This window comes from Loxodonta africana, chromosome 1 (assembly GCF_030014295.1).
Source record: "Loxodonta africana isolate mLoxAfr1 chromosome 1, mLoxAfr1.hap2, whole genome shotgun sequence".
Classification (NCBI taxonomy): domain Eukaryota; kingdom Metazoa; phylum Chordata; class Mammalia; order Proboscidea; family Elephantidae; genus Loxodonta; species Loxodonta africana.
In genome coordinates this window covers 164,595,335-164,609,636 of record NC_087342.1, presented here as the reverse complement: position 1 = coordinate 164,609,636, position 14,302 = coordinate 164,595,335, and the positions used below count along the sequence as shown (strand labels likewise).

Genomic DNA, 14,302 nt, shown 5'->3' with positions numbered 1-14,302 from the left:
TGGGGCGGCAGCCGGACTCGGCTCCGCGGTTGCCATAGCGCCGCGGCGGAGGCGCCGGGGCGGCTGGCGGCTCTTTGCCTGGCTGGGGGCAGGAGGGGAGCGCTTGGTGCTGTCTACCTAGTAGACGCGGCGTGTCTCACCAGCACCAAGCTGCCCGCGGCCACCCAGGGGTGGCTACTCCAGCAGCAACTCGGTGCCCTTCCAAGGCATGGGGCCAGGGATGAGGTTCTGGTTCGCCTTTTGAGCTAAAGTTGAAAAAATAACCTTTCTCAAGAGCGGCTTATAATACGCGCTCAACCAACCATCCATTACCACTACACTCAAAACATGTTTTCCCCAGAAGAAAATAAAACTCCCATCATTGCATCTAAGTAGCCCCAACAGGGAAATGTTCTAATGATTACAATGTACACAGTCCTTCCTCGCAACTCAGGTCAGAAATCAGAGAAAAAGGATTTCCACATGGAAGATGTTTGACGTTAATGAAGATAACAGATTATCCAGAACTGGGCTGATGATTTAAGGTATCAAGGGACTGGTGGTTAAGTCTTTGCCTAGTACCCTGTTTCTTGAAGACATTCTTAGTAAGCACTGGTCTAGGAAAATGTGTTTTTTGTGTGTGTGTCAGCTCTTCTGGAAAGCTGCTACACAGTCTGCTACGGTCGCCAAGACTTTTAATATGAAGATATGAAATGATCAGCCAATGTAACAATCTAATGATTCAGCAAATATTGTGCCGCAAGACCAGAGCCCAGAGACCAGAGCAGCAATAATTAAATCTTTAGACTACTGGTGACAGTTTTCGGACTCAAAGTCTTCTTTTATTCTACCCAGTCTGCAAACACATTTAACCAATGAGCAAACACATAGGAAGCTACCTTAGTATTCCAAATAAATAGTTTGTACTAGTCAAAATATTGGGCAAAACTACCAGACTATAACACACACTGTGCTTGAAGCAGAGCTGCTGAACATACACGCACGCACACTCACTTGCAGTGATATAGAGACCTGTTTAACCCCGTTCATAGATACCATTCCTGTGGACGCTTGTTGCTAAGAGCAACATGCTTAAGTGCTATCTAAAGGCATGAAGAAAGCAGGGAAAACTACTACAGTAGGAATTCAGCTACAATCCATTGTCTTTTGTCATTACCAGCATTCTTGACTCCAGGTGTGTTTGGGGGAGGGAGCCGTGGGTCCTTTTCTTAATATGTGAAAAGCATCCCTACTCTCCTTCCACAAAGCCTTGGGAAAGATGGTAAATTTTGTTAGAAAAAAAGCATTTGGGGAAAAAAGACAAAAGATGCTGTTAACAATACGAGATGTACGCAATCACTCTACGATTTAAATTTGACTGAGTGACTTAATGTATCTGCTTTTATCTCAAAAACACATACTTGGGTTAATATGGTTTCCTGGACTCTTTGGTCTAAATCCACTTGAACTGTCAGAGGAGGCATCCACAGTGGGCACATTTACCCCGGCTTGGTTTCCTCCTCTCTTGCCCTTACCTACTTTAGGGAACTTTCCCTGACTAGTTCCGCTCCTGCTAAAACTCTATGGGCCATGGAGAGCGGCTGAGCGTTGCCCACTGTTCATTTCCTCCAAGCAAATCTTTCTGACCAGGGTTCCCACTGGAGTCCACATTCAATTTTCCCTTTAAACTCCAAAGAAATCTTGATTCCTTAGGAAAGCGACAGATTCCCCTAAAATATAACTGCTATCTCGACTCTTTCATCACGCCAGTGCGAAATAAAAATGCGGACTTAAGACCGCCCCCCCGCCCCCCGCCACACACACACACACAAACACACGACCCTCCTCGGACTCCTACTACCACCGTTCACACACACACACACACGCACACACAAACACACGACCCTCCTCGGACTCCTACTACCACCGTTAATCATTTAATAGTCTGGAACTGAAAGTAAGAAGGCTGTGAGAGAGACTCGGCAAGTTTAGAAACAAAACAAACCAACACACAACAAGCCTTATTATTATGAAGCGGCAGTCTCTCCTTGTTAAGTAGAGCCTTGAACCTTACAACAACATTTTTATAAGCTCTCTTCTCATAAGGGCGCTTGGCAGTGGGAAAACGGTGAGATTACCCGAGAAACCTTTCTGATAAAAGAAATCTAAAGGTTAGCGCCTTTCACTTGCGCTTGAGGACCTGCCCGGGTCCCTGGCTGAAGCGGCCAGATGCAACTCGCCAAAGAGTTACCAGATTAACTCATCAGCCCTGCGAGCTGCTAGGCTTGAAGCCCTGGCGCGCACGTTTGCGCGGACCGCGCCGCCAACCAAGCCTGAGAAGTTCCCCGGGAGACCCGCGGGCCAGGCGGTGAACACTGCCCTAGGCATAATCACCATCTGTAACAGGCTACTGTGGGGAAGTAATGCAGCGACCACAGCCACACACTGACGCTCCTTTCATCCTCCCGCAGCTAAACATTAAAAAAAAGAAAAGCAGGAGGTTACTTAAAAACCCATGAGTCAACAGAGCAGCGAGCAGATCACATCGTTTGGAGCCCACTGCCAGGCAGAGAGCACTCGCCTGTTTACATCCGGCTGCCACGGAGCCGAAATACAGGCGGTGGAGAGGGACGGGGAATCTTACCAAATCTTAATACATGTGTGGTTCCTTGAGAATATCCAATCCACATTAAGCAGAGCAGGAGTTTAATTGTGCGCCTGAAGACTGGATTACTTAGAATCGGGGAAATAATCTTCATGGTGTTTCTGTGCCCACAAGCGCGGCACCCACTTCCCCGGTCTAGCGTTAGGCTCCCCGGTCGGGCAGGAATGAGGATGCGTCGAGTGATGGCCGCAGACACGATCACGGCATGGTCACAGAGAGAGGAAGGAGTCTCCGCTTCCCAAACCCATTAGCAATCGCTGCATGTTCTTCACTCACTGCGCCAAGGAGCAACCTTCCACTGCAAGGGATGGTGGGACATCCATGTTAGTCGGGGAGCATCCGGGAGAAATCCAGCACGCACACCCACAATCTCTGGCGCGCGAGCCTAGGGAAGCAGAGGAGGAAAATCAATACGAAATCCAGCCTTGGAAACGGCGGAGGTATCAATAGCAAGCCACAGTCCCAGCACAAAAGGCGCTTTTGCTCCCAAAGGTTTTGCCAGGCCCTATTCTACTGCACTGCTGCACAGCTTCTGACGTGAAGCCAAGATTAAGTGAGAAAAATTGAGATAGCTGCTCGCCTCTTAAGGCTCCCTGCCAGTGAGCTTCCCAATATCTATTATGCAACCGAACTGTTCTCCCTCCTTAGGGTGCAAGGAAAAAGCCGGGTTTATATACGTGGGGAAAAATGCTTTATTTTCAGTAAGAGTCCTTGCTTAGAGTGACTGGTGTGTGCAGAGAGACTTCTAACAATCAGTTGATGAATTTTAATAGATGACTAGCTAAATTTAAGTCACTTTGCCAAAGTGGTGTAAAAAAGGAAGTGATCTAAGATGGAGGAATTTATTGAAAATCTAGCTTGTGTTTAGGTAGAAAGAGGGTTTTACTTATATATTTTTAAAAAACTTTTGCCAGGTATGAATGTAGATTGGAATGCAATTGGGAAGGCGAATGTAGTCTTTAAAAACTTGAGTGGGACATTCCTTGATTACTACCAAGGAGTAAAGAGAAATTTCTTCAAGCAGACTTTTAGGGTGAAAAATTGAATTAAAATAAAGGAAGCATATTTTCCCACCCATTTTTCAGCTCACTTAAAATAATTATGCACATATAAAAGACAACAAGGTTTGATTTGGTGCAGCAAACTCCAAAAGCCTCAACAGTGTGTGCCTGAATTTCTTCTCATATTTTAAAACTTTTTTTCATTAAGAGGTGGAATATGAGATCATAGCTTGTGCAGCACTGTCCCAGCTTGTCTGAAAATGCTTTATCATTTGCTAGTTTTCTGTTGGTAATATTTAGTTAGCATCCTCAGATAGTGACTGACTTGGCTTTTACAATTAGCAATCTATTCAAGAAAAAAAAGGTACAGAAATATATTTTCTTTCAACATAAAATACTTTTTTCTTGTTGAAAATAAGTAATATGCTGTCCTCAGGCACATAGATTTTTAAAAATATCCAATGCCAATACTATACATTAGGAAATGAAACTAACATAATAAACGTGTCACCATTAATATTTTCAAATGATTAAGTGGCGCAAAAAGCAAACTGCTGGACCTGTATCTTACAATTAACTTTTTTTTTTTAATAATAACTACATAACAAAGTAATTTCCCCATAGGCTAAACCTTTTGGAAAAAACATAAGATCATATCCTATTTGAAAAATATCTGATTTTTTTTAAACAAGGGGTGATACAAATACTATTGACTGTTATTATGTTTCCTCCAGATAGCAAGAAAACACTATAATGCTTTCAATCCATCTTAGTGATTTTTCAATTCTTATTTTTTAAAAAATACAAGAAAATGCTGATTTGAAAAGAAACCTACATTTTGCAAAGACATTAAGTGGCACTGTTTTTTTTCTTTTTTATTAAGATAGAGGTATAACTGCAGTGTCAAAAGTAAGTATCATGAATGGCTAGCTCTGCAGTCTAGCCGAAAATTCAATCAAATAATTTGACTATTTGAGCACTTTAAAAGAAACACTTAGTGCTAAAACTAAGGGTATCTAGCGACTCCTTCAGTCCATGTTTAAAATATCTCTTATAAAACATGTACAGCCCAACGTGTTCTGTCTTGTATTTGCTGTCTCATTTATTCCAATCTATCTGTTCATTTTATTTTTGATCCTAACAGAGATAATAATGACCACCAGGGTAACAATAAATATTCTTAGTTTTTTCATCTGCCAATATAATCGGTATCCACTACTTGAAAATAGCATATTCTGTTGTGACTAATCAAAATACAGCAATTTTGTTGTGTAGCTGACATTTAATGGAAGCTGAGAAAACAAGGCGCACCATAATTTCTTGTTCATGTATTCTGTTAACATAATGGCATTTGATGTTAGAGTTGTAACATATCTACTAAAAAATAGCACTCTAAACTATTTAATTTTTGTGAGGTTATTTACTGGATGTCTACTCAGAAAAGTAAAGATCAAGCGTTCCAGATCCACGAAGTTCTTACACAGTAAATTAAACAGTAAAGGTCTAGTACAAATTTTTCTTACTATTGATTGGCCCCCAAAGAACCAGTTTTGCTCAAATGCTAAATTAGGTTCATTTACATCCATAGACTAAGCTGTAAGGCTTCAACACCATAGGCAGGAACTGCACCTGTCCAATTGAACTTCTGCAAGACAGGAGACGACCTTTCTTAAGTACCGCGGACAGCGCTCTGGGCAGCGATTTATTCTGGAGTAGTACATTGAAAGTACATTGAAAGTAAGTAGTACACTGAATGGGTAATACGCCATTTGAAGTGACAGTGTGCATATTTCTCCTACACAGAGTCAGAGAATTTGAATTATTGAATTGCTCACATTGCCAAGAGGACTATTTTGTCAACTGTGTTGTATTTTTCAGTATGACTTACTGAAATTCCTTGGCATACCTAGGATATACTAATAGTCATGTCTTTCCAGGGTATATTACTATATAAGCCACTTACATTAACTGTGAGTTCCCTCATAAGGACTAAACTACTTGTTTCTCTGTACAAAGTAATGCCTGAAAGGCCACCAAGAGTTCAGAACACTAAATTTCATGCTGTCATTACTGAATGCCTAAAGACATTTCTAAAATGTACAATTAGTTATTGCCTCCAAATTCTTCACCTCCAGATTTCCATCTGTTACAAGGGTAATCAGATTAATAATTCTCATTCTTTCACATTAAACTTCACCCACTCCCCAGGACAAAACATCTAAACTACCTCCTCAATAATACAGCAAAATGGCTTTGTGGTGTAGGAGATATCTTATAATAAGGCAATTTTGAAGTTGTCATAAATTTCTCCTCAATTACGACACCACATGCCATAGTTCTGAGGCTATACGAAGGATTGATAAAGTCATTTACAGTATTTCACTGACCAGATTTAACTCTTTTGGAAATTGTTTCGATTCTGTAATTTGCTCCTTTCTTAAAGAGAAAACTGCTATGATCCTCAGGTGATCATATGTAATTAGTAATAGAGAAATGCATACACGTTATTCCAGGGTCTCATTTGTTTTTTTCTCACTTTAACCATATGGCAACATTTATTTCTAGAAGCCAAAGCTCTGTAGGTTCCAAGGTCAAAGCAGAAATGACAAACTGAAAACACACAAATAAATGTACACACACACAGAGTAGCTGTGTCTAAAAGTAAGCCTCAAAAAATAACACAGGAGGCAGACGTGAAGGAATATCAAGTTTATGATAAATTAAAAAAGAGAAACATGCATATCGTGTTCATGTAAAGCTTGTTCCAACAACAGCAAAAAAACAACCAAAACCCATTAGCTTCATCTTTCACTGTATTCTTATATTGCTGACACTAATGACCTCTTATTCTTGGGCACTATTACTTGAGAAGCAATTTTAGTTTCCTATTCTCCCAGTGAAAATGAATCTCATTCTAGTTAACTGCCACCTGCTGGGACACGTACAAATGTGTGATAATCCTTATAGCACAAGCATTTAAAAAGACAATACCTACACCTTTTTCAGGAAAAAAAGGAAACAGCAAATACATATCCCAGGACAACCTGAATATCAAAGGTGTTTCAAACATTCTTCTATGCCACATCTATATTCAAAATTTTTCACATGAAATTCTTACTAAGGATTCCACTTGACTTGTCACCTAAGTCCTGCTGTTTCATGACATTTGAGAAACCTCATCTTACATTAACACCTGACCTGCTCTTCCATGCATGTAGATTGTTGTATTGCAGTTTAGCTAAAATAAACAGCCTGCCTCTCCGGGGCATTATAGAAGCCAGAGAATAAAGTCAGAGCTGATATTAGCTAAGATCACACTGTTGTGTACTTGCACTTCACTCTCCCTAACTATGAATGCTATGCCATCCTTGATGATTCTAAACACAGATCAGCTGTTCCACCAACATCCGGCTGCATTGATGATTAATGACATTCAGAGTTTAATTTTTAGATGCTTAAGAAAAGTGGACCTTAAGAAATTGAATTGGAATAGGTTTATGTCCTGAAACTTTTTTTTTTTTAACTTCAACTTATGCAATCTTCAATGGGTTTAAGTAGAAGAAAACAAACAGGTAAGACTTCCAGGCATCACTCATTTATTACCTTTCTTCTATGCATTTCTTTTTTTGTTTGTTTAAAAAAGTACCTAAGGCCACTGGGAGGAAGTTGATAGCTGCCTTGGTGGATACAAGAATGAGCTCTATAAAAAGTTATCAGGTAATGAACATGGACAAATCAAGATTGAAATATTATATCTTATCTTTCACAACTAAACTACAGACTAATTAAGATTCAAATGAATCAAACATCTGTTATGAAATGAAAATAATCATTAATTTCATAAGGTAATTTCTGATGACAGAATACTTACAATATGGACATGAAGAAAACCATAGAAGATAATCTGTGTGTACCAAAGGATGACAGTAGTAAGTTTTCTAATATCCCCTAATTCCTAAATTGGAAATTGTTATCTAAGGAGCCTCAATTCAGTCATGTAGTTTGGTAAAGAAAACCTATCCGGTTGAAGGTATAATATCAGGGGAGAAGGGTGGTTAAAAGTTCTTGAGGTTTATGATCCACTCTGGTGATAGCTTCCTGCCACACACACCTTTACCCTGATGGGATGCTCTGAGTTTTTGTTTTGTTTTGTTTTTTTTTTTTTTTTAAGGAGCTCTCAGTACTGGTGCTGGTTAAAATGAATGTCTGTACCACTACAGCACAGACTAAAGAGCAGGACTGATGGAAGGGCAGGCGGATGGGAGGAAGGTTGGGGAGTCCGTTAGACCTGCAAACAAGACACAGCTTCTTGCCATCTGTTCCACTCTCTTCACCTCGCTTGAGTCCCAGTCGCTGTGGCCACCTCCTGACACGTCCACTCATTAAATTATTTTATGTGGTGAACTTGAGCGCCTACAACCAACTGAGCCAGTTACATCCTTGACGGGAATTGGCTGAGTCGAGCGGGACAAAATCACTCGCAGCTAATCGGTCCACCGTGTGCTCGGAGCGCTTTCGGCTCTGCGGCGCTGCAGGTCGCCTTCTTCCTACTCTCCAGGCGGAAAATGCCCCTTGCCCACCCCCGTTCCCTTCAGTCCTGGTAGGAACGCACACCTCGGGAGGAAGCCGGGAACAGAGCCCACCCTCGGGGGGAGTCTTACCTTTCACTGCGGGCGAGGTGGGCGGGGAGAGGGAGGGATGGTCCTCGGGGAGGTGCAGCCAGAGGAGGTCGGACTGGAAGTCCCCGGCTCCGGCACCTAGCAGCGCAGCCGCGGGCGCCGAGCGCTAGTGACGGCGGCGGCGGCGGAGACGGAGACCGAGGAGCGGCGGCTGCGAAGACAGACACGCCTCCTGGCGGGGATTCCGCGCTTCTTGCTTTAAAGGCGCAGCGCTGTTTTACCCTTGGTCCCTGAGGGCTCCCGGCCACAGCGGCCACCCCGGCGCAGCGCGCAGGCCCTTGAAAGGCGGGAGAAAGAGCGCGAGAATTCTGGGCACCTCAGACTTGGATGCTTCGAACCCCTGGGCAGGGACTTCACCCCTTGCGCACACCTCCACCTGCTGGGTTGAAGGGACTGAGACAGAGATGCTCTGTCACCGAAAGATGCAAATCGCCGTGGAATTTGCCTGGCTCTGGGTGGTAACAACACGGATGAGGAGCCCGAGCACGTTTGATTCTGGGTGGGGGCTTTTATGCCGCTCCGAAACCACAGCAACAAAATTTCTCAGCTGGTAGGAATGGGGAGCAGCTGGTAGTCTCCGAAGTGACCCTCTTAGTCCAACTACTGCTCTTTTCCTTTGAGGTTTGCGGGAGAGATCGGGGTCCGCTCCCCAACCCACCCCGCGCGCTGCTCTTATTCCCCCACTTCCCGATGCCAGGAGCCACTGTGCCCGGTTCCTTGCCTCGGTTGCTGAGAACAGACGCGTGGAAAGGGACTTCTCCCTAGTGTGAGGAGGCTGGCGAGCCATCTCTGTATCTGTTTGTCACCTTAATAATGGCACACGCCCTCCACCCCCACCCCCTACTCCCAGCCTGAAAGGTCCCCGAACTCTCGACCCCAGCAAATAGAGGAAGAAGTTGGTTTTGAGATCTGGTAGGTGTGGAGCTTGAGGTCGCAGACTCAAAGGTTGGTAAAAAGGAGCCTGAGGAAGAGTCCCCATCAGGCACCCGCCAGTCCGAGTTCTGCTGGACTTCTTAAAAGGCCTTAAGTGGGAAGGGCGCCTGAGTCCTTTTGCACCTGCGTTTTCAGACAGAGGCCGCTGGCGGCGAGTGCAACAGGCTTCCCTTGCTTCTCAGGGGGGAAAACAATTAGCTTCTGCAAACAATCTCTGATTTCCGCTTCCCTGGAAAGTCAACATCTATTCAACACCGTTGCTACGCTATCCTCGGTCCTACGGTATTAACTAGAGTGGAGACTTGGCAGTTCCCCCCAGAGCAAATTGAAGAGCAGCGATACACTAATAGTTTTAAGTGAGGCTGAACAGGGAGAGCCCTGGAGCTCTGGGGCCGGAAGCCAGTGGGGGCAGGGGGGTAGAGTTGTTGGCTGCTGGTGGGATCCTGCGAATCCACGGAATCCCTGAGCAGTCCCCACCACGGGTGGCCGAAACCAAAACCAAACCAAATCCACTGCCCTCCAGTCAGATTCCGACTCAGAGCGCAACTGCCCCACCCATAGGATTTCCAGGGCTGTAATTTTTTTTTTTTTTAATCTTAATTGAAGACGACTGCGGCATCTTTCTCCCGCAGAGCGGCTGGTGAGTTCCAGCCGCGACCTTTCACTTAGCAGCGGAACACTTAACCACTGCACCACCAGGGCTCCTTCCGACGTTCGGCACCATCTGTAATTCCCGACAGCCCAGGAGTAGGGAGACTCTGCGTCCCCAGAGCCCAGTTGTCTGGCTGGAGACAAATGTCTGTCCTTTTGGTGCCTCCTTCCCTACAACTCTCATAGAGATAAACCCTCTCCAGAGTCTAGCTCCGCAGTGCCACCCTCCACACCCGGGGCCAGTGGTAGACTCACCCCAACCACGAAACACACAACAATTCAGTCCAGCTAAATCCTACACCTTAGAAGGAAGGGTGGTGAGACTTCATCTTATGTAGTTTGGACACATGTTCATAAGGGACCAGTCCTTGGAGAAAGACATCATGCTTGATAAAGCTGAGGGTAAGGGAAAAAGAGGAAGACCCTCCAAGAGATGGATTGACAGTGGCTGCAACAATGGGCTCAAACATAGCAAGGATTATGACGCTGGTGCAGGACCTGGCAGTGTTCAGTTGTACGTGGGGTCGCTATGAGTTGGAACCTACTAGAAGGCACCTAAGGACAAAGCCTGCTCCAGTTCTCAAGCAAAACCACTAGTTTCAACTCTCTCAATCAAAACCTCCCCCACCCTCCCACTACACTCCCACCTCCCACACCACTTAGGATTTACAGAGGTTAAGGAGAGATGAGTTAGTGGCAATGGAGAGTCCATTGGTGGTTTAAAGAGCGCCTGGTTGGCTGGGAAACTCCCGTAATTAAGTCAACAGCGGCCTTGTTGTACCGAGTAAATAAATAGTCAATGACTCCATTGTAAGTAGGGGAGCGGGCAGCCTAGAAGCATGACTGGCTTCGGGAGCCTGGGCTCCAGCTGCTGTGACCTGCAGCCTAACAGGCCCTCGAGTCACTGCTGAGTTTGAGCCAGGCCCAGAAAAATACCCCATTCAGTTCCATTCCTCTATGGGAGTAATGAAGACAACTTATCTACTGGCCAAAGATATTCTCCTTGTCACCATACCAACCTGACCCCACTATTTCTAGGCAGGGAAGAGCAAAACACAGGGACACAAAGTAGATGTCAGGGGAAATTCCTGAGTGAGGGCATCCAGCTCTCTTTTGTTGTGGCCCTAGGAGTGCAGAACAGGGAGCGTGTCTTATTTGACTTTAAGTGCATAGAGTCTGGCACTCAGTAGGCGCTGAATGAAAGAATGCGCTTATTAGGATCAACCTTCCACCTTTCACACTGCAGCCCCCAGGTCCACACTGTATCTGGCAAAGAAGAGGCTTTGAACAACTTTCTCTAAGTGTTATGTATGACTTAGAACCTGGTTGTGCATTTCTTCTCCAGGGCAAACAGGACACACTTATAAAGAGAGAAGTAATAGGTCCTTGCAAGGGCACGGGGGCAGAGGAACAGAGGAACAGAGCTGGTAGAAGAATGGAACAAATCAAGATTATGCATGTTGTGACAAATTCATTATCTAGATCCTAATGGAGAAAATAGACTAATAAAGAAGAATTAGACTATACACATCAATTTAACCCTTCAAAATTTTCTCCAAACCTATAGAGAGATCTTTTTTTATGATGTTTTAGAATTTATGAGGTTAAAGATTAAAGGAATCAGACCGAAGTCTGTTCTGTGGCAGCTGTGAAGCTTTTTCGATTTCATTTTCTGTCCTCCTTAAAACTTCATCTTCCATCTTTAAGAAGGTTGCTGTGTCCCTCAGCTAGGCTTACACAGGAACCACTTTCCCATCTTCCCTCTCTTACCTCTCAAAATGCTCTTAGAACATTAGCAGCTCTGGGATTCTGAGTTCCGAAGACCCAGCAGGGGCTTTCCAATCTTCCTAACAGGTTTTGTTGGTATGTTTGTTTTGTTCGGCTTGGTTGAATTGAATGTAGAATTGGAAGGTGTTATTTTGGATTGTTACATGTAATGCTTTCATTTTACAAGTGATAAACACACAAAAAAGAATGACTTGCCAAGTGGGTGGTAGAACAGCAACTGCCATCTAGCTTTCCAGAGAAGCATCAGGTTGTCTCATGACATCCCCTTTCAGAACTTAGAATCATCAGAAGTTAGGACTAAAATAAACTTAAAGGGCATCTAGTCCATTTCAGGTTCACAGATCTTTCTCTGTTCTGGAAAACAAAACACAACTCTGTACACATGTATAAATAATCTGGAAACTTTGTAAACGGTATTAGGAAGTGCACAAAGCCTCTGAAACCCATCTTTAGACCTTAAGGCTAGGAACCACCCATCTAGTCTAACAACATAATTTTACAGATAAGGAAACCTAGACCAAGAAAACATGGAGCCACAGAATGGGTGAAGGACAGCTCCAGGACTAAAGAATAGGTCTCCTGATTCCCTTTGGTCCTGACTCCCTTAGGTGTTTTTTAGCTACAATCTGAAATAAATAACACTTAGGGGTCAATAACTCATAATGAATTAATGGAATTTTCCCTCTGAATAATTAATATCTGCACTTGGAAACCCTGGTGGTTTAGGGGTTAAAGAGTTCAGCTGCTAACCAAAAATTTGGCAGTTCGAATCCACCAGGTACTCCTTGGAAACACTATGGGGGCAGTTCTACTCTGTCCTATAGGGTCACTATGAGTCAGAATCGACTTGACGGCAACGGGTTTCGTTTTGGTTTTGGCACTTGAAGGATGCAATGTGTTAGTCACTCCTGAAATCTCTCAGTACATTTATTGAGCACATACTGTCTGTCAGACACTGAACAAACTAAACCAAACCCCTGCCCTCACTGAGCTTTTAGTTTAGTGGTGACAAGACAGATGATAAACAAATATGCAAACAAATATATGTCAGTTAAGAAGGAGCATTATGGAGAAAATAAAGCAGAGTAAGCAGAATAGGGCATGTTGAGAGAAGATAGGGATTGAGGAAGGTGTTATTTTATACAAAGTCATCAAGGGAGGTCTCGCTGATTAGTCGATGTTTCAACAGAAACCTGAAGGAAATTATGAAGATATCCATGCACACAATTGGAGGAAGAAGGTTCTAGGAGAGGAAACCACAAATTCTGAGGCCAGAACAAGTGTAAAGGTCCTGAGGAGGAAGAGAAACCAATGCCCATGGTCAATGAGACATGGAGACTGGTAGATGATCCAGTCAGAGAGGAACAGAGGGTCATGCCGTGGATAGCTTCATATTTTACTTTAAAAGCAACGCAGAAACCATGAAGGGATTTGACCATGGGCCATGGAGGCAAGGTATGATATGACACTGATGTCAAAGGGACACTCTCCCTGCTCTACTAAGATAGTCTAGGCTTAATAAAGATCAGGATAAAATCAAGGCAACCAGCTAGGAGGCTACTGTAATAACTCAGGTAAGAGCTGACAACTATGGACTGGACCAGAATAGTGGCAATGGGGATAGCGAAAATTGAGCAGATTCTAGACATATTTTTAAGTACAGCTGAGAGAATTTGCTCGTGGAGCAGATGGGAAATGATGCCAAGGCTTTTATCCTGAGTAACTAGAGGATAAAGTTGTTATTTTTTGAAATGAGGAAGATTACAAGAGGAGCAGGTTTGGGGGAGATTGTGTGAATAATGAGTGAGAATTGGACATATTAGGTTTGTGACATGCACTAGACATTAAGGTAAAGATGCTGAGGAGGCAGTTGTATACATAGGTCTGGAGTTCAGAAGAGAAAAAGACATTCGCAAGTCATCAGGTCAAAGACCATTGAGATCACCTGGGGAATAAACGTAGAGAGGGAAGAGAAGAGTTCCCAAGACTAAGTATTGAGACATTCTAAGGTACTGAGGATATGAGAAGAATTCAGCAAAGGATATAGAGAGGTAGCAGCCACTGAGGAAGAAGAATCAAGAGAATTCTCAGTGAAGAAAGTATTCCCAGATATGAGGGACTGATGAGGTATGCTAAAGGCTGCTGATAGGTCAGGCAAAAGAGCACTAAGAATCGTCCATTTTATTTAGTGATAGCTATTGATTTCTGGAACTGCCAGAGATTCAGCCTGGATTCAGAAGAGGACATGGAGTCAGGGATATCATTGTTGATTTCAGATGGATCCTGGCTAGAAAGCAGAGAATACCAGAAATATGTTTACCTGTGTTTCATTGACTATGCAAAGCATTCCACTGTGTGGATCATAACAAATCATAGATAACATTGTGAAGAATGGGAAAGCCAAAACACTTAATTGAGCTCATGAGGAGCCTGTACATAGATCAAGAGGCAGTTGTTTGAACAGAACAAAGGGATACTGCGTGGTTTGAAGTCTGGAAAGGTGTGTATCAAGTTTGTATCCTTTCACCATACCTATTCAGTCTGTATGTTAAGCAAATAATCCAAGAAGCTGGACTCTATTAAGAAGAACAGGGCATCAGGATTGG

The 14,302-nt window shown here is 43.7% G+C and overlaps 1 protein-coding gene across 5 annotated transcripts in view; it reads right to left on the bottom strand.

Annotated features, from left to right (window-relative positions):
• GRIK2 (glutamate ionotropic receptor kainate type subunit 2) overlaps positions 1-2,738 on the bottom strand; it is a 771,122-nt gene extending 768,384 nt beyond the window's left edge. For all 5 annotated transcript variants that reach the window (XM_003404322.4, XM_023543384.2, XM_064289255.1 and 2 more), the window contains exon 1: positions 2,624-2,738. In XM_003404322.4, the coding sequence (XP_003404370.1) occupies positions 2,624-2,738 (115 nt within the window). The remainder of the gene's footprint in view (positions 1-2,623) is intronic.
• Between the last annotated feature and the right edge of the window lie 11,564 nt (positions 2,739-14,302).